The sequence below is a fragment of the Salvelinus alpinus genome, chromosome 8 (assembly GCF_045679555.1).
Source record: "Salvelinus alpinus chromosome 8, SLU_Salpinus.1, whole genome shotgun sequence".
Lineage (NCBI taxonomy): Eukaryota > Metazoa > Chordata > Actinopteri > Salmoniformes > Salmonidae > Salvelinus > Salvelinus alpinus.
The window spans coordinates 29861603-29886495 of NC_092093.1; the positions used below are offsets into that span (position 1 = coordinate 29861603).

At 47.4% G+C, this 24893-nt stretch overlaps 1 protein-coding gene across 4 annotated transcripts in view; it reads right to left on the bottom strand.

Moving 5' to 3' along the window:
- Nucleotides 1-24893, bottom strand: part of LOC139582931 (mitochondrial peptide methionine sulfoxide reductase-like) — a 99046-nt gene that overhangs the window by 23309 nt on the left and 50844 nt on the right. For 3 of the 4 annotated variants that reach the window (XM_071413411.1, XM_071413415.1, XM_071413413.1), the window contains exons 3-5: nucleotides 20165-20284; nucleotides 7970-8074; nucleotides 4321-4427 (exon numbers count right to left, since the gene is read on the bottom strand). In XM_071413411.1, coding sequence (XP_071269512.1) covers nucleotides 4321-4427; nucleotides 7970-8074; nucleotides 20165-20284 — 332 coding nt within the window. The remainder of the gene's footprint in view (nucleotides 1-4320; nucleotides 4428-7969; nucleotides 8075-20164; nucleotides 20285-24893) is intronic. The other variant, XM_071413414.1, reaches the window with a different exon arrangement.

Consider the following 24893-nt stretch of genomic DNA (forward strand, 5'->3'; position numbering starts at 1 on the left):
ATCCAGACATTCAAGGTCATCTCATCAATAATCTCCAGTGAGATTCAACTGTCAATAGATACAAGGACACGTCTTTATCCATCTCACAGACTAACATCATATGGCTTACATAGAATACCTCCGATCCCATAAGGAACAAAGGACAGAGAAGAAGGGCCAGCGAAATGGAGAGCGAGGCGAGGGCGGAAAGCAGGCGAGAAAAAGGATAGATACAGAATTAATCAAGACGAGAGAGAAGAGCAGTAAGGTTGTAGAGAGAAGATAGAAAGAGAGAGAGAAGAGCAGTAAGGTTGTAGAGAGAAGAGAGAGAGAGAGAGAAGAGCAGTAAGGTTGTAGAGAGAAGATAGAGAGAGAGAGAAGAGCAGTAAGGTTGTAGAGAGAAGATAGAAAGAGAGAGAGAAGAGCAGTAAGGTTGTAGAGAGAAGATAGAAAGAGAGAGAGAAGAGCAGTAAGGTTGTAGAGAGAAGATAGAGAGAGAGAAGAGCAGTAAGGTTGTAGAGAGAAGATAGAGAGAGAGAGAAGAGCAGTAAGGTTGTAGAGATAAGATAGAGAGAGAGAGAGAAGAGCAGTAAGGTTGTAGAGAGAAGATAGAGAGAGAGAAGAGCAGTAAGGTTGTAGAGAGAATATAGAAAGAGAGAGAGAAGAGCAGTAAGGTTGTAGAGAGAAGATAGAGAGAGAGAAGAGCAGTAAAGGTTGTAGAGAGAAGATAGAGAGAGAGAGAAGAGCAGTAAGGTTGTAGAGAGAAGATAGAAAGAGAGAGAGAAGAGCAGTAAGGTTGTAGAGAGAAGATAGAGAGAGAGAGAAGAGCAGTAAGGTTGTAGAGAGAAGATAGAAAGAGAGAGAGAAGAGCAGTAAGGTTGTAGAGAGAAGATAGAAAGAGAGAGAAGAGCAGTAAGGTTGTAGAGAGAAGATAGAGAGAGAGAGAAGAGCAGTAAGGTTGTAGAGAGAAGATAGAGAGAGAGAGAAGAGCAGTAAGGTTGTAGAGAGAAGATAGAAAGAGAGAGAGAAGAGCAGTAAGGTTGTAGAGAGAATATAGAGAGAGAGAGAGAAGAGCAGTAAGGTTGTAGAGAGAAGATAGAGAGAGAGAGAAGAGCAGTAAGGTTGTAGAGAGAAGATAGAGAGAGAGAAGAGCAGTAAGGTTGTAGAGAGAATATAGAAAGAGAGAGAGAAGAGCAGTAAGGTTGTAGAGAGAAGATAGAGAGAGAGAGAAGAGCAGTAAGGTTGTAGAGAGAAGATAGAAAGAGAGAGAGAAGAGCAGTAAGGTTGTAGAGAGAAGATAGAAAGAGAGAGAAGAGCAGTAAGGTTGTAGAGAAAAGATAAAGAGAGAGAAGAGCAGTAGGGTTGTAGAGAGAAGATAGAAAGAGAGAGAGAAGAGCAGTAAGGTTGTAGAGAGAAGATAGAGAGAGAGAGAAGAGCAGTAAGGTTGTAGAGAGAAGATAGAGAGAGAGAGAAGAGCAGTAAGGTTGTAGAGAGAAGATAGAAAGAGAGAGAGAAGAGCAGTAAGGTTGTAGAGAGAAGATAGAGAGAGAGAGAGAAGAGCAGTAAGGTTGTAGAGAGAAGATAGAGAGAGAGAAGAGCAGTAAGGTTGTAGAGAGAATATAGAAAGAGAGAGAGAAGAGCAGTAAGGTTGTAGAGAGAAGATAGAGAGAGAGAAGAGCAGTAAAGGTTGTAGAGAGAAGATAGAGAGAGAGAGAAGAGCAGTAAGGTTGTAGAGAGAAGATAGAAAGAGAGAGAGAAGAGCAGTAAGGTTGTAGAGAGAAGATAGAGAGAGAGAGAAGAGCAGTAAGGTTGTAGAGAGAAGATAGAAAGAGAGAGAGAAGAGCAGTAAGGTTGTAGAGAGAAGATAGAAAGAGAGAGAAGAGCAGTAAGGTTGTAGAGAGAAGATAGAAAGAGAGAGAGAAGAGCAGTAAGGTTGTAGAGAGAAGATAGAGAGAGAGAGAAGAGCAGTAAGGTTGTAGAGAGAAGATAGAGAGAGAGAGAAGAGCAGTAAGGTTGTAGAGAGAAGATAGAAAGAGAGAGAGAAGAGCAGTAAGGTTGTAGAGAGAAGATAGAAAGAGAGAGAGAAGAGCAGTAAGGTTGTAGAGAGAAGATAGAAAGAGAGAGAGAAGAGCAGTAAGGTTGTAGAGAGAAGATAGAAAGAGAGAGAGAAGAGCAGTAAGGTTGTAGAGAGAAGATAGAGAGAGAGAGAAGAGCAGTAAGGTTGTAGAGAGAAGATAGAAAGAGAGAGAGAAGAGCAGTAAGGTTGTAGAGAGAAGATAGAAAGAGAGAGAAGAGCAGTAAGGTTGTAGAGAGAAGATAGAGAGAGAGAGAAGAGCAGTAAGGTTGTAGAGAGAAGATAGAGAGAGAGAGAAGAGCAGTAAGGTTGTAGAGAGAAGATAGAAAGAGAGAGAGAAGAGCAGTAAGGTTGTAGAGAGAATATAGAGAGAGAGAGAAGAGCAGTAAGGTTGTATAGAGAAGATAGAAAGAGAGAGAGAAGAGCAGTAAGGTTGTAGAGAGAAGATAGAAAGAGAGAGAAGAGCAGTAAGGTTGTAGAGAAAAGATAGAAAGAGAGAGAGAAGAGCAGTAAGGTTGTAGAGAGAAGATAGAGAGAGAGAGAAGAGCAGTAAGGTTGTAGAGAGAAGATAGAAAGAGAGAGAGAAGAGCAGTAAGGTTGTAGAGAGAAGATAGAAAGAGAGAGAAGAGCAGTAAGGTTGTAGAGAGAAGATAGAGAGAGAGAGAAGAGCAGTAAGGTTGTAGAGAGAAGATAGAGAGAGAGAGAAGAGCAGTAAGGTTGTAGAGAGAAGATAGAAAGAGAGAGAGAAGAGCAGTAAGGTTGTAGAGAGAATATAGAGAGAGAGAGAAGAGCAGTAAGGTTGTATAGAGAAGATAGAAAGAGAGAGAGAAGAGCAGTAAGGTTGTAGAGAGAAGATAGAAAGAGAGAGAAGAGCAGTAAGGTTGTAGAGAAAAGATAAAGAGAGAGAAGAGCAGTAGGGTTGTAGAGAGAAGATAGAAAGAGAGAGAGAAGAGCAGTAAGGTTGTAGAGAGAAGATAGAGAGAGAGAGAAGAGCAGTAAGGTTGTAGAGAGAAGATAGAGAGAGAGAGAAGAGCAGTAAGGTTGTAGAGAGAAGATAGAAAGAGAGAGAGAAGAGCAGTAAGGTTGTAGAGAGAAGATAGAGAGAGAGAGAGAAGAGCAGTAAGGTTGTAGAGAGAAGATAGAGAGAGAGAAGAGCAGTAAGGTTGTAGAGAGAATATAGAAAGAGAGAGAGAAGAGCAGTAAGGTTGTAGAGAGAAGATAGAGAGAGAGAGAAGAGCAGTAAGGTTGTAGAGAGAAGATAGAAAGAGAGAGAGAAGAGCAGTAAGGTTGTAGAGAGAAGATAGAGAGAGAGAGAAGAGCAGTAAGGTTGTAGAGAGAAGATAGAAAGAGAGAGAGAAGAGCAGTAAGGTTGTAGAGAGAAGATAGAAAGAGAGAGAAGAGCAGTAAGGTTGTAGAGAAAAGATAAAGAGAGAGAAGAGCAGTAGGGTTGTAGAGAGAAGATAGAAAGAGAGAGAGAAGAGCAGTAAGGTTGTAGAGAGAAGATAGAGAGAGAGAGAAGAGCAGTAAGGTTTTAGAGAGAAGATAGAGAGAGAGAGAAGAGCAGTAAGGTTGTAGAGAGAAGATAGAAAGAGAGAGAGAAGAGCAGTAAGGTTGTAGAGAGAAGATAGAAAGAGAGAGAGAAGAGCAGTAAGGTTGTAGAGAGAAGATAGAAAGAGAGAGAGAAGAGCAGTAAGGTTGTAGAGAGAAGATAGAAAGAGAGAGAGAGGAGGAGAGAGTAACAGCAGAAAGAAACCAACGTAGTTCCACTGTACGCTTGGATGTATTCTCCCTCTCTCAGTCTCTCCATTGTTCTGGAAGCCATGCATGCAGCAGTGCTGGAGAGGGTGGGGTCTTAGCGCGGCAAAGCTGCTCCACATAGCTTTCCTGAAAGAGATTCTGCTGTACCTCCCCGCCTGTTCTCTCCTCTCACTGGGGGAATCAGCTGCAGCATGCCATCCCTCTCAATTAAACATATGCATATGCATTGTAGGCTGCCCGGCTCCATGCATGTTCTCTGTAAGGTGATGGGCTTTGAACCCTGACTGATTCTCTCTGGAGAGACGGGTGTGTTGCAGCAAGCTTTTAATGTGACTGGTGACTGATGCAGATAAAAACCTTGTTGGCTGGTACAATGTGTTCTGGTATGGGTACTGAATGCCATTTATTTGGGGGAAATAGATTTTCTTCCACACCAAGCTTTTGTTTCTATAACATCTCTAGAGAACTGATTATTGAGTTGATGTGACTCCCACACACAGAAACGTTACCTTCTGATAGTCATCTTTGGAGGCCAGAGCCTGTTCAAGCTGCTCCTGTGTGTATGTGTAGATGGCTGATCGATAGGTCGCTCCTACGTCGTTGCCCTGACGCATTCCTGACAATGAGAGAGAACACAATGTTGGGGAACTTTAAGAGAAGTTACTGGACTAAAGACAATATATTTCACTCAATATAGAGTAAGACATAAAAGAGTAAGACACACACACACACACACACACACACAGAAACCCACACAGAGACACACACACACACACACACACACACACACACACACACACACAGACACACAGACACACACACAGACACACACACACACACACACAGGGTTACAAGGTACTCTGAGTTGCCAAAAGTTTACTTCCATATTATTTCTTCTAAACGTCTAAACTATCCTGTCCATCCACCAACCTACCAGCATACTATGTTTACTTTGCTTGCTCTGACAGTCCTACGAAACAAACTCACAATCAACCCTGTTTGTCTGTCTGGGGAAAACAACCTGGAGACGAGACCAGACCAACTGCGGTGTAATTTCAATCAAAGCACAGTTCACCTTGATGCAGATGTAGAACATGATACAGCTACTGCCTGCCTGCCTGCCTGCCTGCCTGTCTGCCTGTCTGCCTGCCTGTCTGCCTGTCTGTCTGCCTACCTGCCTGCCTGTATGCCTGCCTGTCTGCCTGCCTACCTGCCTGCCTGTCTGCCTGCCTGCCTGCCTGCCTGCCTGCCTGCCTACCTGCCTACCTGCCTGCCTGCCTGCCTGCCTGCCTGCCTACCTCTGTGTAATTATTATGTTGCTGGAAGCGGAGTGGAGTGTGAGCCGTGCAGACAGACAGTGACTCACACTGATTTTGTTCCCTGACAAAAAGCTCCCATTCAAACACGCAATCATTGGCTAGGTGTTAGAGGACACAGTGAAAATGTCTTGTAGGTTGAAGACAAACCATTTAGTCATACTGTTGAGAGTAGTCTCATGTTACGATCAAATGGAATATGACAGTGAGTCTTACAGTAAGGGAATCAGTAGGTTAACCTTATCTAGCATCACTGGGCATGTGAGCAGCACTTCAGAGAATGCTTGACCTGCAACCGAGGCGAGACGATTTTTACGCGCTTCAGCACTCAGTGGTCCCGTTCTGTGAACTTGTGTGGCCTACCACATCGCGGCTGAGTCGTTGTTGCTCCTAGACGTTTCCACTTCACAATAACATCACTTACAGGTCACCGGGGAAGCTCTAGCAGGGCAGAACTTTGACAAACTGACTTTGTGGCATCCTATGATTGTGCCATGTTGAAAGTCACTGAGATCTTCAGTAAGGCCCTTGTACTGCCAATGTTTGTCTATGGAGATTGCATGGCTGTGTGCTCGATTTTATACACCTGTCAGCAAGGGGTGTGGCTGAACTAGCTGAATCCCCTAATTTGAAGGGGTGTCCACATACTTTTGTATACTGTATATAGTGTAGGTAATACATTATGGACGCATATAAACTCAGCAAAAAAAGAAACGTCCTCTCACTGTCAACTACGTTTATTTTCAGCAAACTTAACATGTGTAAATATTTGTATGAACATAACAAGATTCAACAACTGAGACAAACTGAACAAGTTCCACAGACATGTGACTAACAGAAATGGAATAATGTGTCCCTGAATAAAGGGGGGGTCAAAATCAAAAGTAACAGTCAGTATCTGGTGTGGCCACCAGCAGCATTAAGTACTGCAGTGCATCTCCTCCTCATGGACTGTACCAGATTTGCCAGTTCTTGCTGGGAGTTGTTACCCTACTCTTCCACCAAGGCACCTGCAAGTTTCTGGGGAGAATGGCCCTAGCCCTCACCCTCCGATCCAACAGGTCCCAGATGTGCTCAATGGGATTGAGATCCAGGCTCTTCGCTGGCCATGGCAGAATAATGATATTCCTGTCATGCAGGAAATCACGCACAGAACGAGCAGTATTGCTGGTGGCATTGTCATGCTGGAGGGACATGTCAGGATGAGCCTGCAGGAAGGGTACCACATGAGGGAGGAGGATGTCTTCCCTGTAATGCACACTGTTGAGATTGCCTGCAATAACAACAAGCTCAGTCCAATGATGCTGTGACACACCGCCCCAGACCATGACAGACCCTCCACCTCCAAATCGATCCAGCTCCAGAGTACAGGCCTCATTCTGCTCATTCCTTCGACAATAAACGCGATTCTGACCATCACCCCTGCTGAAACAAAACCACGACTCGTCAGTGAAGAGCACTTTTTGAGTGAAGAGCACCTTTTGTCAGTCCTGTCTGGTCCAGCGACGGTGGGTTTGTGCCCATAGGCGACGTTGTTGCCAGTGATGTCTGGTGAGGACTTGCCTTACAACAGGCCTACAAGCCCTCAGTCATGCCTCTCTCAGCCTATTGCGGACAGTCTGAGCACTGATGGAGGGATTGTGCGTTCCTGGTGTAACTCGGGCAGATGTTGTTGCCATCCTGTACCTGTACCGCAGGTGTGATGTTCGGATGTACCGATCCTGTGCAGGTGTTGTTACACGTGGTCTGCCACTGTGAGGACGATCAGCTATCCGTCTTGTCTTCCTGTAGCGCTGTCTTAGGCGTCTCACAGTACAGACATTGCAATTTATTGCCCTGGCCACAGCTGCAGTCCTCATGCCTCCTTGCAGCATGCCTAAGGCACGTTCACGCAGATGAGCAGGGACCCTGGGCATCTTTCTTTTGGTGTTTTTCAGACTCAGTAGAAAGGCCTCTTTAGTGTCCTAAGTTTTCATAACTGTAACCTTAATTGCCTACCGTCTGTAAGCTGTTAGTGTCTTAACGACCTTTCCACAGGTGCATGTTCATTAATTGTTTATGGTTCATTGAACAAGCATGGGAAACAGTGTTTAAACCCTTTACAATGACGAGCTGTGAAGTTATTTGGGTTTTTCTTTGAAAGACAGGGTCCTGAAAAAGGGACATTTCTTTTTTTGCTGAGTTTATAACCATCAAATCTAAAATATGAACCCTTAATTCTGCATGCTATGTGCAACAGCACTATTCTTGAGCTAAATCACTCATGATTCATGACACTGAAGTGACCTGAGGAATATGACATAGATGCTGCGCCAACAGTGTGGGAAAGAGTCATCAACACTGTGTGTCATAGTGTGTGTATGTTTTATCCACTGAGTTGACGTGAGGAGGGGTCAGAGTTAACACAGAGCCAGATTTCTCTGGCGTTGTGTGTCGCCTGTGGACTCACACAGGGTCAATAAGGGTGAAATGAAACACACACTCATTGGGAGGTTACACACTGCAGGCACTTCTCTTGGTGGAGAGTGACCCTCTCTCCTCGCCTCTTTCTCCTACCCTCATTTCACAGAGCCCTGATTGCAACCACTCAACATGGCAGACTCATATTCCTGTTACAGATAGAAGGCAGAAGCCCCCGCTGGAGTCAAGCTATGCAAGAATTGGCTTTGGAAACACTGCAGTTATATATACCAGTATGTCTGTGTGTGGGTTTTATATTTAACAGAGCGACTTACAGTAGTGAGGACATACATTTTCCTACTGGACCCCCGTGGGAATTGAACCCACGACCCTGATGTTTCAAGCACCATGAGCCAACCATCAGAGCTACACGGGACCTTACCTTGAGTTGGGTTGTGGCTCTCCCAGAACACCTTGAGCAGTTTGGAGAAGCTTGTCTTCTCTGGCTCCCAGACCACCCGCACCACCTCAGTATGGCCTGTCCTACCTGAGAGAGACAACAGAAGACAGGAGAATGGTGACGTTAGGAGAAATAGGCAGTTGCCCCTATCCACTGGTCCAGGAGCAGATATTTCCTTATCCTTCTGGTTAAGGTTAGGATTGGGGTATGATAATCTGATTCTAGATCTGTGGATACGTAACATTGAGTGTTCCTCCACTCCTCAGATACAGTGAATGTTAACTGAGAGTGAATGCTGTTCTCCAGTGCAGCAGTGAGCTGCTGTCCTGGATCAGTTCTGGATGTTTTAAGCAAGAGCTCTGGAGGAGGAGTGTCCTCCAATCACACAAGCTGGACACCGAGTTTGGGACACGCTGATTGGATAGAGCTGTTAGGAGAACTCTCTTTCACTCTACCAGAGGGACATCCACAAAGGTTAACATCTCAATATGAGGTGAGAAGACAGAGTAAAACCATGTTTAATAAAGAAGTGCTCTTCTATTCCCAATTCAAGACATTTCTAGCGAGATGAGTTTATTCCACTGAGATGGGTGTTTAATATCACCTCATAAGGCTGTGTTCCCCACTATCTGCAGCACATCCACAGCTGGGATATTAAAAAAATGATAAGAACTAACCTGTAGGGTCACTCTCATTACAGACTGGCGCTACAGAGGAACTGTACAATAAACATGATGGAAGAACACAGTGATGTCCTGGAGACAGCAGGAGGAACAAGGGAGTGTATGGGACACAATTGAGATGGTCTATAATTTGGTGCACACACACACAGAAGCACATACACAGTCAAATGCACAGATTCATGAATCCATTTAGTCCTTTCCTCTCTCCTACATTCTCTCTCCCTCCCAGCCATTCTTTTAAATCCATGAATCCATTCCCTCTCTCTGTCAGCCTCCCTCATTTTCTGCTATGCAATCTCTTTCAGCCTCCTTCTACTCACTCTATCCCTCCCTCTCTTTTTTCCTCCCCCTCTCTCCTTTCTCCTCCTTCTGGTGGCTCCCTCGTTCAGCTGGTAGTGGAGCTGTGTGTTCAGGGTGAGCTGAAGGACATCTGAGGTACACACACGCGGCAATCTTTACTGCTGGCAGCTCAGGGGAGGACGGGCAAGATGGCTGCCAGCATGAAGCTCAGCAGGAGACAGAAGAGTCCATATGCCACCACTCTCCAACTCCCAATGCATGGCCACAGGGCTGGAGCAAAAGATATGTTACAATCTTTTTTATGCCTGTACTGCCCTATCCTATTCCTGTACTGCCCTATCCTATTCCTGTACTGCCCTATCCTATTCCTGTACTGCCCTATACTGTTCCTGTATTCCTCTATCCTATTCCTGTACTGCCCTATCCTATTCCTGTATTGCCCTATCCTATTCCTGTATTGCCCTATCCTATTCCTGTACTGCCCTATCCTGTTCCTGTATTCCTCTATCCTATTCCTGTACTGCCCTATCCTGTTCCTGTATTGCCCTATCCTATTTCTGTATTGCCCTATCCTATTCCTGTATTGCCCTATCCTATTCCTTACTGTATCAGAATGATGCTTTCCTCCATTCTCTCTCTGTTTCTCTTTCTTTGGGTCTATTGTCTGTTCTATACATTTCTGCAGCCCCTAATCCCTTGATGACGCAGCTGTCTGCCAAGGAGCCATGGTGTGTGTGTGTGTGTGTGTGTGTGTGTGTGTGTGTGTGTGTGTGTGTGTGTGTGTGTGTGTGTGTGTGTGTGTGTGTGTGTGTGTGTGTGTGTGTGTGTGTGTGTGTGTGTGTGTGTTTGTAGATAGGGAAGGAGGAAAGGGTACAGTTATCTCTCTACAGTCACACAAGGCTGAAACCCCCACACCCCACCCATTCCTCACGTATCCCAGAAGGCAATGGGAGCAGAGCGCATGGTCTCTTGAATATAGTTGATCAACCATGTTCAGAGTGATCCTTCTTCTCTCGCTCCCCTCCCTCTCTCTGTCTCTCCATTCAGTCAAGTCATCTGTGCAGTGTAACGTCTGCATTCTACATCCACTTGCTATATGCCTGAGTGTGTAGATTCATATTGACTATGGATTCTGTCAGACTGAATAGTTAGGAAGAGGGGGCTGCTCAGGTTTGACTATCTGAGAGGAGATACTGTGCTAACACCGGCTGTCTGTCGCAGCAGGCTGTTGAGGTTCGGATCACAGAGAAGAGAGGACAAGATAATGTGTGGGTCTAAAAGTTCTATAGTTTCAAAGACAATATTTCAAAAAATAAATTCAGGGCTGTTGGATGAGCTATTGCTATTGTGCCAGTGTATATTCATTTGGGAAGTTTGATTTAAGGAAAAGGCGAACAAAACCTCACATTGAGCTGCAGCCCCAGCAGCAGTCAGTAACAGTCAGTAGCAATCTGTAACAGTCAGTAGCAGTCAGTAACAGTCAGTAGCAATCTGTAACAGCCAGTAACAGTCAGTAGCAATCTGTAACAGTCAGTAGCAGTCAGTAACAGTCAGCAGCAGTCAGTAACAGCCAATAACAGTCATTAGCAATCTGTAACAGTCAGTAGCAGTCAGTAGCAGCCAATAACAGTCATTAGCAATCTGTAACAGTCAGTAGCAGTCAGTAACAGTCAGTAGCAGTCAGTAACAGTCATTAGCAGTCTGTAACAGTCAGTAGCAATCAGTAACAGTCAGTAGCAGTCTGTAACAGTCAGTAGCAGTCTGTAACAGTCAGTAGCAGTCTGTAGCAGTCTGTAGCAGTCAGTAGCAGTCTGTAGCAGTCTGTAACAGTCAGTAGCAGTCTGTAACAGTCAGTAGCAGTCTGTAGCAGTCTGTAACCGTCAGTAGCAGCCAGTAGCCATCTGTAGCAGTCTATAGCAGTCTGTAACAGTCAGTAACAGCCAGTAGCAGTCTGTAACAGTCAGTAACAGTCAGTAGCAGTCATTAACAGTCTGTAACAGTCTGTAACAGTCAGTAGCAGTCAGTAACAGTCAGTAGCAGTCTGTAACAGTCAGTAACAGTCAGTGACAGTCTGTAACAGTCAGTAGCAGTCAGTAGCAATCTGTAACAGTCAGTAGCAATCTGTAACAGTTAGTAACAGTCAGTAGCAGTCTGTAACAGTCAGTAACAGTATGTAACAGTCAGTAGCAGTCAGTAGCAATCTGTAACAGTCAGTAGCAGTCAGTAGCCATATGTAACAGTCAGTAACAGTCAGTAGCAGTCAGTAGCAATCTGTAACAGTCAGTAGCAGTCTGTAGCAGTCTGTAACAGTCAGTAGCAGTCTGTAGCAATCTGTAACAGTCAGTAGCAGTCTGTAGCAGTCTGTAACAGTCAGTAGCAGTCAGTAGCCATCTGTAGCAGTCAGTAGCAGTTTGGAAACAGTCAGTAACAGTCAGTAGCAGTCAGTAATGATCTGTAACAGTCGGTAACAGTCAGTAACAGTCAGTAGCGATCTGTAACAGTCAGTAGCAGTCAGTAACAGTCAGTAGCAGTCTGTAACAGTTGACAACAGTCAGTAACTGTCAGTAGCAGTCTGTAACAATCAGTCGCTGTCAGTAGCAGTCTGTAACAGTCAGTAGCAGTCTGTAACAGTCAGTAGCAGTCTGTGACAGTCAGTAGCAGTCTGTAGCAATTTGTAACAGTCAGTAGCAGTCAGTAGCAGTCTGTAACAGTCAGTAGCAATCTGTAACAGTCAGTAGCAGTCAGTAGCAGTCTGTAACAGTCGGTAGCAGTCAGTAGCAGTCTGTAACAGTCAGTAGCAGTCAGTAGAAGTCTGTAACAGTCCGTAGCAGTCTGTAACAGTCAGCAGCAGTCTGTAACAGTCAGTAGCAGTCAGTAGCAGTCTGTACCAGTCAGTAGCAGTCTCTAACAGTCAGTAGCAGTCAGTAGCAATCTATAACAGTCTGTAACAGTCAGTAGCAGTCTGTAACAGTCAGTAGCAGTCTGTAACAATCAGTAGTAGTCTGTAGCAGGCAATAGCAGTCTGTAACAGTCAGTAGCAGTCTGTAACAGTCAGCAGCAGTCTGTAACAGTCAGCAGCAGTCTGTAACAATCAGTAGCAGTCTGTAGCAGTCAGCAGCAGTCTGTAACAGTCAGTAGCAGTCTGTAACAGTCAGCAGCAGTCTGTAACAGTCAGCAGCAGTCTGTAACAGTCAGTAGCAGTCTGTAACAGTCAGTAGCAGTCTGTAACAGTCAGTAGCAGTCAGTAACAGTAAGTAGCAGTCTGTAACAGTCAGTAGCAGTCAGTAACAATCAGTAGCAGTCAGTAACAGTAAGTAGCAGTCAGTAACAGTAAGTAGCAGTCAGTAACAGTAAGTAGCAGTGAGCTGAGGCAAGGTTTCAGCACCACCAGATGGAAAGCTCCCTGCCTCAGTGCAGCACTCTTCATTCTACAGAGCACTGCCAAGACTACCAAAACAGAAACTAAATGATAACAAAACATCAATCAAATGAAACACACACGCATGCATGCACGCACAGTCACACACACACACACATACGCACATACATACATATTCTCTCTCACTCAGATCCAACAGCAGTAGATGTTTAACGCCTCTAAACTCTAAGCTCTGACTTCAGTTCAAGATCCATCCTGAGAGAACGGCACTCTGGGAAAAGTCATCAAACAAATTTCCCCTGATGAAAGTCTTTAAAAAGTTGTTTTCCACTGGAACAAAAGTCAATATCCAGATCAAAGACTAGTGACTTCCATGCTCCTAACAGCCCTACACAAACGTTATTGTACTGAACCACAGAGAGAGAGATAGGAGAGAGAGATAGGAGAGAGAGATAGGAGAGAGAGGGTATTTTGCAGATTCCACACACATGCGCACACACACGAACACATACACAAGCGCACACATATGCACACGCACACTGCGGAGGGCCCGGTCTGTGAAGGTCAGAGCTGGACAAGAGGGGCCAGAGTTCAGAAAATGCCCTCAATCCTCAGAGGAACACCCGGCAGGGTTTGTTCTGTTACTTCCTATTCCCGGAAAACTATGTACATTCACACTGAGAGCAAAATCTCATTTCCTAAATCCTAAATCCCTCAAAAGCAGGTCGGAGAGGCAGTGGGTGCATCTAAAAATAATACAGAGACAGCTGGCAGTGTTTGGATAGCGCCCTGAATGTTCAAAAACACCCAACTCCCATTATTGAAATGAAAGGAAAACTGTAGTGAACAAGTTCACCGCCTGAATCACGGAGACTTTCTTCCACCGCTGATTTGGATTCTCATTTCCAAACTATATTTCTGATTGTCCACTTTTCACAGAAAGCAGACTGCTCAAAATGACACCTACTGTTGCTGTTTTGTTACTAACAGGAGAGTGAGGCCCATCACAGAACCATAGAACTAGTGATGCACATCTAATGGTGAATTTCCGTATCTCTGGACAGCACACACACTTAGACAGTATCATGTAGAGAGATCCTTCTGTCTATCACATAATGGCCTTACACATTCCTTAACTGTCGGATCATTAACAACGCACACAAACACATATACAGGTGAGCACACACACACACACACACACACACACACACACACACACACACACACACACACACACACACACACACACACACACACACACACACACACACACACTGCTAGAAAGCGGTCACTTCTCCCTGCTTCACTATAATAGGACCTAAGGGATTCCATTTGGTTTCCAGGGGCAGGCTGGGAGAAAACAACCTGTCAATCTAAACCCCAAATACCTCTGCTACTGAGTACAGTACAGTAGTACCTGGTAGAAAGGCCCTTCATAGAGACATGTACAAGTCATTAACATCAGGAGATGATCAAATCAAATGTGATTTGTCACATCATGAGGCTGGTTAGTGTGTTACAGACACAGGCTGTGGAGGGCTGTGGAGGGCAGTTCATGAGGGAGATCAAGATTCAATTAAACACTAAATTCTAACACTGAATTATTCTGAGCACGCTAATGTTCTACAAGCACTTGGACAATGAGTCAGGGGCACTGTTGAGTAGGGTGTGGGGTCATTGTTGAGTAGAGGGTGTGGGGGCACTGTTGAGTAGCGTGTGGGGTCACTGTTGAGTAGGGTGTGGGGTCATTGTTGAGTAGGGTGTGGGGTCATTGTTGAGTAGGGTGTGGGGTCACTGTTGAGTAGGGTGTGGGGTCACTGTTGAGTAGGGTGTGGGGTCATTGTTGAGTAGGGTGTGGGGTCATTGTTGAGTAGGGTGTGGGGTCATTGTTGAGTAGGGTGTGGGGTCACTGTTGAGTAGGGTGTGGGGTCATTGTTGAGTAGGGTGTGGGGGCACTGTTGAGTAGGGTGTGGGGTCATTGTTGAGTAGAATGTGGGGTCATTGTTGAGTAGGGTGTGGGGGCACTGTTGAGTAGGGTGTGAGTGCACTGTTGAGTAGGGTGTGGGGGCACTGTTGAGTAGGGTGTGGGGTCACTGTTGAGTAGGGTGTGGGGTCATTGTTGAGTAGGGTGTGGGGTCACTGTTGAGTAGGGTATGGGGGCACTGTTGAGTAGGGTGTAGGGTCACTGTTGAGTAGGGTGTGGGGTCACTGTTGAGTAGGGTGTGGGGTCATTGTTGAGTAGGGTGTGGGGTCATTGTTGAGTAGGGTGTGGGGTCATTGTTGAGTAGGGTGTGGGGTCACTGTTGAGTAGGGTGTGGGGTCATTGTTGAGTAGGGTGTGGGGGCACTGTTGAGTAGGGTGTGGGGTCATTGTTGAGTAGGGTGTGGGGGCACTGTTGAGTAGGGTGTAGGGTCACTGTTGAGTAGGGTGTGGGGTCACTGTTGAGTAGGGTGTGGGGTCACTGTTGAGTAGGGTGTGGGGTCATTGTTGAGTAGGGTGTGGGGTCATTGTTGAGTAGGGTGTGGGGGTCACTGTTGAGTAGGGCGTGGGGGCACTGTTGAGTAGGGTGTGGGGTCACTGTTGAGTAGGGTGTGGGGTCACTGTTGAGTAGGGTGTGGGGTCATTGTTGAGTAGGGTGTGGGGTCATTGTTGAGTAGGGTGTGGGGTCATTGTTGAGTAGGGTGTGGGGTCACTGTTGAGTAGGGTGTGGGGTCATTGTTGAGTAGGGTGTGGGGTCATTGTTGAGTAGGGTGTGGGGTCATTGTTGAGTAGGGTGTGAGGGCACTGTTGAGTAGGGTGTGGGGTCATTGTTGAGTAGGGTGTGGGGTCATTGTTGAGTAGGGTGTGGGGTCATTGTTGAGTAGGGTGTGGGGGCACTGTTGAGTAGGGTGTGGGGGCATTGTTGAGTAGGGTGTGGGGTCATTGTTGAGTAGGGTGTGGGGGCACTGTTGAGTAGGGTGTGGGGTCACTGTTGAGTAGGGTGTGGGGGCACTGTTGAGTAGGGTGTGGGGTCATTGTTGAGTAGGGTGTGGGGTCATTGTTGAGTAGGGTGTGGGGTCACTGTTGAGTAGGGTGTGGGGTCATTGTTGAGTGGGGTGTGGGGTCATTGTTGAGTAGGGTGTGGGGTCATTGTTGAGTAGGGTGTGGGGTCATTGTTGAGTAGGGTGTGGGGGCACTGTTGAGTAGGGTGTGGGGGCACTGTTCAGTAGGGTGTGGGGTCATTGTTGAGTAGGGTGTGGGGTCACTGTTGAGTAAGGTGTGGGGTCACTGTTGAGTAGGGTGTGGGGTCACTGTTGAGTAGGGTATGGGGGCACTGTTGAGTAGGGTGTGGGGTCACTGTTGAGTAGGGTGTGGGGGCATTGTTGAGTAGGGTATGGGGTCACTGTTGAGTAGGGTGTGGGGTCACTGTTGAGTAGGGTGTGGGGGCACTGTTGAGTAGGGTGTGGGGTCATTGTTGAGTAGGGTGTGGGGTCACTGTTAAGTAGGGTATGGGGGCACTGTTGAGTAGGGTGTGGGGTCACTGTTGAGTAGGGTGTGGGGGCATTGTTGAGTAGGGTATGGGGTCACTGTTGAGTAGGGTGTGGGGTCACTGTTGAGTAGGGTGTGGGGGCACTGTTGAGTAGGGTGTGGGGTCATTGTTGAGTAGGGTGTGGGGTCACTGTTGAGTAGGGTGTGGGGTCATTGTTGAGTAGGGTGTGGGGTCACTGTTGAGTAGGGTGTGGGGTCACTGTTGAGTAGGGTGTGGGGGCACTGTTGAGTAGGGTGTGGGGGCACTGTTGAGTAGGGTCTGGGGGCACTGTTGAGTAGGGTGTGGGGGCACTGTTGAGTAGGGTGTGGGGTCACTGTTGAGTAGGGTGTGGGGTCACTGTTGAGTAGGGTGTGGAGTCTCTGTTGAGTAGGGTGTGGGGTCATTGTTGAGTAGGGTGTGGGGTCACTGTTGAGTAAGGTGTGGGGTCACTGTTGAGTAGGGTGTGGGGTCACTGTTGAGTAGGGTATGGGGGCACTGTTGAGTAGGGTGTGGGGTCACTGTTGAGTAGGGTGTGGGGGCATTGTTGAGTAGAGTATGGGGTCACTGTTGAGTAGGGTGTGGGGTCACTGTTGAGTAGGGTGTGGGGTCACTGTTGAGTAGGGTGTGGGGGCACTGTTGAGTAGGGTGTGGGGTCATTGTTGAGTAGGGTGTGGGGTCACTGTTGAGTAGGGTGTGGGGTCATTGTTGAGTAGGGTGTGGGGTCACTGTTGAGTAGGGTGTGGGGTCACTGTTGAGTAGGGTGTGGGGCATTGTTGAGTAGGGTGTGGGGTCACTGTTGAGTAGGGTGTGGGGTCATTGTTGAGTAGGGTGTGGGGTCACTGTTGAGTAGGGTGTGGGGTCACTGTTGAGTAGGGTATGGGGGCACTGTTGAGTAGGGTGTGGGGTCACTGTTGAGTAGGGTGTGGGGGCATTGTTGAGTAGGGTATGGGGTCACTGTTGAGTAGGGTGTGGGGTCACTGTTAAGTGGGGTGTGGGGTCACTGTTGAGTAGGGTGTGGGGTCTCTGTTGAGTAGGGTGTGGGGGCATTGTTGAGTAGGGTGTGGGGGCACTGTTGAGTAAGGTGTGGGGGTCACTGTTAAGTGGGGTGTGGGGTCACTGTTGAGTAGGGTGTGGGGTCACTGTTGAGTAGGGTGTGGGGTCATTGTTGAGTGGGGTGTGGGGGTCACTATTGAGTAGGGTGTGGGGTCATTGTTGAGTGGGGTGTGGGGGTCACTGCAGAGTGGGGTGTGGGGGTCACTGTTGAGTGGGGTGTGGGGGTCACTGTTGAGTAGGGTGTGGGGTCACTGTTGAGTAGGGTATGGGGGCACTGTTGAGTAGGGTGTGGGGTCACTGTTGAGTAGGGTGTGGGGGCATTGTTGAGTAGGGTATGGGGTCACTGTTGAGTAGGGTGTGGGGTCACTGTTGAGTAGGGTGTGGGGGCACTGTTGAGTAGGGTGTGGGGTCATTGTTGAGTAGGGTGTGGGGTCACTGTTGAGTAGGGTGTGGGGTCATTGTTGAGTAGGGTGTGGGGTCACTGTTGAGTAGGGTGTGGGGTCACTGTTGAGTAGGGTGTGGGGGCATTGTTGAGTAGGGTGTGGGGTCATTGTTGAGTAGGGTGTGAGGTCACTGTTGAGTAGGGTGTGGGGGCACTGTTGAGTAGGGTGTGGGGGCACTGTTGAGTAGGGTGTGGGGTCACTGTTGAGTAGGGTGTGGGGTCATTGTTGAGTAGGGTGTGGGGGCACTGTTGAGTAGGGTGTGGGGGCACTGTTGAGTAGGGTCTGGGGGCACTGTTGAGTAGGGTGTGGGGGCACTGTTGAGTAGGGTGTGGGGTCACTGTTGAGTAGGGTGTGGGGTCACTGTTGAGTAGGGTGTGGGGTCATTGTTGAGTAGGGTGTGGGGGCACTGTTGAGTAGGGTGTGGGGTCACTGTTGAGTAGGGTGTGGGGTCTCTGTTGAGTAGGGTGTGGGGTCATTGTTGAGTAGGGTGTGGGGTCACTGTTGAGTAAGGTGTGGGGTCACTGTTGAGTAGGGTGTGGGGTCACTGTTGAGTAGGGTATGGGGGCACTGTTGAGTAGGGTGTGGGGTCACTGTTGAGTAGGGTGTGGGGGCATTGTTGAGTAGGGTATGGGATCACTGTTGAGTAGGGTGTGGGGTCACTGTTAAGTGGGGTGTGGGGTCACTGTTGAGTAGGGTGTGGGGTCTCTGTTGAGTAGGGTGTGGGGGCATTGTTGAGTAGGGTGTGGGGGCACTGTTGAGTAGGGTGTGGGGGTCACTGTTAAGTGGGGTGTGGGGTCACTGTTGAGTAGGGTGTGGGGTCACTGTTGAGTAGGGTGTGGGGTCATTGTTGAGTGGGGTGTGGGGGTCACTATTGAGTAGGGTGTGGGGTCATTGTTGAGTGGGGTGTGGGGGTCACTGCAGAGTGGGGTGTGGGGGTCACTGTTGAGTGGGGTGTGGGGGTCACTGTTGAGTGGGGTGTGGGGGTCACTGTTGAGTGGGGTGTGGGGGTCACTGTTGAGTAGGGTGTGGGGGTCACTGCAGAGTGGGGTGTGGGGGTCACTGTTAAGTGGGGTGTGGGGGTCACTGCAGAGTGGGGTGTGGGGGTCACTGTTGAGTGGGGTGTGGGGTCACTGTTGAGTGGGGTGTGGGGGTCACTGTTGAGTGGGGTGTGGGGGTCACTGCAGAGTGGGGTGTGGGGGTCACTGTTGAGTGGGGTGTGGGGGTCACTGTTGAGTAGGGTGTGGGGTCACTGTTGAGTAGGGTATGGGGGCACTGTTGAGTAGGGTGTGGGGTCACTGTTGAGTAGGGTGTGGGGGCATTGTTGAGTAGGGTATGGGGTCACTGTTGAGTAGGGTGTGGGGTCACTGTTGAGTAGGGTGTGGGGGCACTGTTGAGTAGGGTGTGGGGTCATTGTTGAGTAGGGTGTGGGGTCACTGTTGAGTAGGGTGTGGGGTCATTGTTGAGTAGGGTGTGGGGTCACTGTTGAGTAGGGTGTGGGGTCACTGTTGAGTAGGGTGTGGGGGCATTGTTGAGTAGGGTGTGGGGTCATTGTTGAGTAGGGTGTGAGGTCACTGTTGAGTAGGGTGTGGGGGCACTGTTGAGTAGGGTGTGGGGGCACTGTTGAGTAGGGTGTGGGGTCACTGTTGAGTAGGGTGTGGGGTCATTGTTGAGTAGGGTGTGGGGGCACTGTTGAGTAGGGTGTGGGGGCACTGTTGAGTAGGGTCTGGGGGCACTGTTGAGTAGGGTGTGGGGGCACTGTTGAGTAGGGTGTGGGGTCACTGTTGAGTAGGGTGTGGGGTCACTGTTGAGTAGGGTGTGGAGTCTCTGTTGAGTAGGGTGTGGGGTCATTGTTGAGTAGGGTGTGGGGGCACTGTTGAGTAGGGTGTGGGGTCACTGTTGAGTAGGGTGTGGGGTCTCTGTTGAGTAGGGTGTGGGGTCATTGTTGAGTAGGGTGTGGGGTCACTGTTGAGTAAGGTGTGGGGTCACTGTTGAGTAGGGTGTGGGGTCACTGTTGAGTAGGGTATGGGGGCACTGTTGAGTAGGGTGTGGGGTCACTGTTGAGTAGGGTGTGGGGGCATTGTTGAGTAGGGTATGGGATCACTGTTGAGTAGGGTGTGGGGTCACTGTTAAGTGGGGTCACTGTTGAGTAGGGTGTGGGGTCTCTGTTGAGTAGGGTGTGGGGGCATTGTTGAGTAGGGTGTGGGGGCACTGTTGAGTAGGGTGTGGGGGTCACTGTTAAGTGGGGTGTGGGATCACTGTTGAGTAGGGTGTGGGGTCACTGTTGAGTAGGGTGTGGGGTCATTGTTGAGTGGGGTGTGGGGGTCACTATTGAGTAGGGTGTGGGGTCATTGTTGAGTGGGGTGTGGGGGTCACTGCAGAGTGGGGTGTGGGGGTCACTGTTGAGTGGGGTGTGGGGGTCACTGTTGAGTGGGGTGTGGGGGTCACTGTTGAGTGGGGTGTGGGGGTCACTGTTGAGTAGGGTGTGGGGGTCACTGCAGAGTGGGGTGTGGGGGTCACTGTTGAGTGGGGTGTGGGGGTCACTGCAGAGTGGGGTGTGGGGGTCACTGTTGAGTGGGGTGTGGGGTCACTGTTGAGTGGGGTGTGGGGGTCACTGTTGAGTGGGGTGTGGGGGTCACTGCAGAGTGGGGTGTGGGGGTCACTGTTGAGTGGGGTGTGGGGTCACTGTTGAGTGGGGTGTGGGGTCACTGTTGAGTGCGGTGTGGGGTCACTGTTGAGTGGGGTGTGGGGTCACTGTTGAGTGGGGTGTGGGGTCACTGTTGAGTGGGGTGTGGGGTCACTGTTGAGTGTTACCTGTGCAGGTCTCTTCGTAGGTGGGGTTGGGGGTGAGGCCTCCAGCATACCCCACCTGGGTGGAGTAGACTCCCTTCTGCTTCCAGAACTTTCTCTCTGCGCCCCAGAAACAGCCCATCCCTTTAAGACAACACATCTCAGTCAGAAACAGACCATCCCTTTAAGACAACACATCTCAGTCAGAAACAGACCATCCCTTTAAGACAACACATCTCAGTCAGAAACAGACCATCCCATTAAAGGTCCAATGTAGCCGTTTTTATCTCAATATCAAATCATTTCTGGGTAAATATAAAATACCTTACTGTGATTGTTTTCAATTAATTAATGGCCGAAAAATAAACTTTTGCTAGGACTTTTGCTAGGACTGTCTGGGAGTGGTCTGAGTGGGAAGGGGACAACTGAAAACTAGCAGGAACTCTCTTTCCTATTGGTATATTAACTAATTTACGGCCTGGTGATCACACCAGGCAGGCCAAAACTCCATCCCACCAAAACAGACTGTAATTTCAGGCAGTCCCTTCAAACAGCTCTTACACTAAAAGGGAATTATTATCATTTTCATAATTTCACAGTATTATTACAACCTCGTAGTGTGAAAATATATATAAAACACAGAAAAATCTAGTTTTTGAATGCACTGGGCCTTTAAGCCAACACACCCCAGTCAGAAACATCCCATCCCCTTAACACAACACACCCCAGTCAGAAACATCCCATCCCTTTAACACAACACACCCCAGTCAGAAACATCCCATCCCTTTAACACAACACACCCCAGTCAGAAACATCCCATCCCTTTAAGCCAACACACCCCAGTCAGAAACATCCCATCCCTTTAACACAACACACCCCAGTCAGAAACATCCCATCCCCTTAACACAACACACCCCAGTCAGAAACATCCCATCCCCTTAACACAACACACCCCAGTCAGAAACATCCCATCCCTTTAACACAACACACCCCAGTCAGAAACATCCCATCCCCTTAACACAACACACCCCAGTCAGATAAACATCCCATCCCTTTAACACAACACACCCCAGTCAGATAAACATCCCATCCCTTTAACACAACACACCCCAGTCAGAAACATCCCATCCCTTTAAGACAGCACACCTCAAGTCAGAAACGAACAGACAGGCATAGATGGATGGATGGATAGTTGTAAAAATGCAATAAATAGAAGAGTGAATGAAGGGAATAAAATCCTGAACCACTGGCAATTTCAGACCTATTATTATGTTGATGTAGAGTACACATTAGAGGTCGACCGATTAATCGGGATGGCCGATTAATTAGGGCCGATTTCAAGTTTTCATAACAATCATAACAAAAAAATGTACACCTTTATTTAACTAGGCAAGTCAGTTAAGAACACATTCTTATTTTCAATGACGGCCTAGGAACGGTGGGTTAACTGCCTTGTTCAGGGGCAGAACAACAGATTTTTACCTTGTCAGCTCGGGGATTCGTTTTTGCAACCTTCCGGTTACTAGTCCAACGCTCTAACCACCTGCCTTACATTGCACTCCACGAGGAGCCTGCGTGGCAGCATTAAACTTATCTTATAAAAAACAACCAATCTTAACATAATCACTAGTTAACTACAAATGGTTGATGATATTACTAGTTTATCTAGCTTGTCCTGCGTTGCATATAATCGATGCGGTGCTGTTAATTTCTCATCGAATCACAGCCTACTTCGACAAGCGGGTGATGATTTAACAAGCGCATTCGCGAAAAAAGCACTGTCGTTGCACCAATGTACCTAACCATAAACATCAATGCCTTTCTTTAAAATCAATACACAAGTATATATTTTTAAACCTGCATATTTAGTTAATATTGCCTGCTAACATGAATTTCTTATAACTATGGAAATTGTGTCACTTCTCTTGCGTTCCGTGCAAGCAGTCAGGGTATATGCAGCAGTTTGGGCCGCCTGGCTCATTGCGAACTGTGTGAAGTCCATTTATTCCTAACAAAGGCCGTAATTAATTTGCCAGAATTGTACATAATTATCAAATCAAATCAAATCAAATGTATTTATATAGCCCTTTGTACATCAGCTGATATCTCAAAGTGCTGTACAGAAACCCAGCCTAAAACCCCAAACAGCAAGCAATGCTAGGAAAAACTCCCTAGAAAGGCCAAAACCTAGGAAGAAACCTAGAGAGGAACCAGGCTATGAGGGGTGGCCAGTCCTCTTCTGGCTGTGCCGGGTGGAGATTATAACAGAACATGGCCAAGATGTTCAAATGTTCATAAATGACCAGCATGGTCAAATAATAATAATCACAGTAGTTGTCGAGGGTGCAGCACCTCAGGAGTAAATGTCAGTTGGCTTTTCATAGCCGATCATTAAGAGTATCTCTACCGCTCCTGCGGTCTCTAGAGAGTTGAAAACAGCAGGTCTGGGACAGGTAGCACGTCCCAGACGTCCCAGACGTATGACATAACATTGAAGGTTGTACAATGTAACAGCAATATTTAGACTTAGGGATGCCACCCGTTAGATAAAATACAGAACGGTTCCATATTTCACTGAAAGAATAAACTTTTTGTTTTCGAAATGATAGTTTCCGGATTCGACCATATTAATGACCAAAGGCTCGTATTTCTGTGTGTTATTATGTTATAATTAAGTCAATGATTTGATATTTGATAGAGCAGTCTGACTGAGCGGTGGTAGGCAGCAGCAGGCTCGTAAGCATTCATTCAAACAGCACTTTCGTGCGTTTGCCAGCAGCTCTTCGCAATTCTTCAAGCATTGAGCTGTTTATGACTTCAAGCCTATCAACTCCAGAGATTAGGCTGGTGTAACCGATATGAAATGGCTAGCTAGTTAGCGGGGTGCGCGCTAATAGCGTTTCAAATGTCACTCGCTCTGAGACTTGAAGTGGTTGTTCCCCTTGCTCTGCATGGGTAACGCTGCTTCGAGGATGGCTGTTGTCAATGTGTTCCTGGTTTGAGCCCAGGTAGGAGCGAGGAGAGGGACAGAAGCTATACTGTTACACTGGCAATACTAAAGTGCCTATAAGAACATCCAATAGTCAAAGGTATATGAAACACAAATGGTATAGAGAGAAATAGTCCTATAATTTCTATAATAACTACAACCTAAAACTTCTTACCTGGGAATATTGAAGACTCATGTTAAAAGGAACCACCAGCTTTCATATGTTCTCATGTTCTGAGCAAGGAACTTAAATGTTAGCTTTTTTACATGCAGATACCGAGATGAGATCCTCAGACCCCTTGTGAGACCATATGCTGACACATGCACATTTGTGGCCTGCTGGAGGTCATTTTGCAGGGCTCTGGCAGTGCTCCTCCTTGCACAAAGGCGGAGGTAACGGTCCTGATGCTGGGTTGTTGCCCTCCTACGGCCTCCTCCACATCTCCTGATGTACTGGCCTGTCTCCTGGTAGCGCCTCCATGCTCTGGACACTATGCTGACAGACACAGCAAACCTTCTTGCCACAGCTCGCATTGATGTGCCATCCTGGATGAGCTGCACTACCTGAGCCACTTGTGTGGGTTGTAGACTCCGTCTCATGCTACCACTAGAGTGAAAGCACCGCCAGCATTCAAAAGTGACCAAAACAAGTGGTCTGTGGTCACCACCTGCAGAACCACTCCTTTATTGGGGGTGTCTTGCTAATTGCCTATAATTTCCACCTTTTGTCTATTCCATTTGCACAACAGCATGTGAAATTTATTGTCAATCAGTGTTGCTTCCTAAGTGGACAGTTTGATTTCACAGAAGTGTGATTGACTTGGAGTTACATTGTGTTGTTTAAGTGTTCCCTTTATTTTTTTGTGCAGTGTATTAAGTTAAAATACGTGTTCATTCAGTATTGTTGTAATTGTCATTATTACAAATTTAAAGAATTGGCCGATTAATCGGTATCGGCTTTTTTTGGTCCTCCAATAATCGGTATCGGCGTTGAAAAATCATAATCGGTCGACCTCTAGTACACATGTATTATATCATACCCTGGCTGACTGGGCTCTCATGCACCTTGTTTATTGGCCGATGTTGCTCTGGTCTCGATACCTCTCTTAGGTGTGAAATGAATACAACAGCCCACACACACTGATACAACCCATTAAAACCCTCCCACGACACTGGGGTGTATAGTCTGTCAGCAGGGAACACATCCACCTCGTGTCTGCTCTCAATCACCTCCATAAAGGTCTGGACCTGTGTCCCAGCTTTGGATTTAGTGTCTAATCAAACCATAGTGTCCCTTGGTTATCAGATGTACCGTGGGCCTGTAAAAACAACCGATATAAAACTAATACCCACTGTAAACATTTAGCACCAAGTAATACTCCCCCACCAAATAAAACAGTAAAAATATATTAGGGTATGGTTTAAAAACGGTTATCCACAGTCATTCATTCCCCCGATTGGGTGGAGTGATTTATCTGAGAAACCAAATGACTGGTGAACTGGGTTTTCTCACCACGCAGTACTGAAGAGTTGAGTGGGGCTCAGGCAGTTTGCCTCGATGTGTGTGTGAGAGGTGTTTTGTGTGTGTGAGGTGATTGGGACTGAAGAGGCTCCTACACGGCTCCTACACACACACACGCTCACGCACACACACTTTTGTGTTTGGGAGCGAATGTTGGAGTATTAACACAAGGTAGTTCTGAACGTAGCCAATCACTGGCACAGCGGTAACAGGGGGGGTAGAAGACAAGCTTTTGTAGAGTC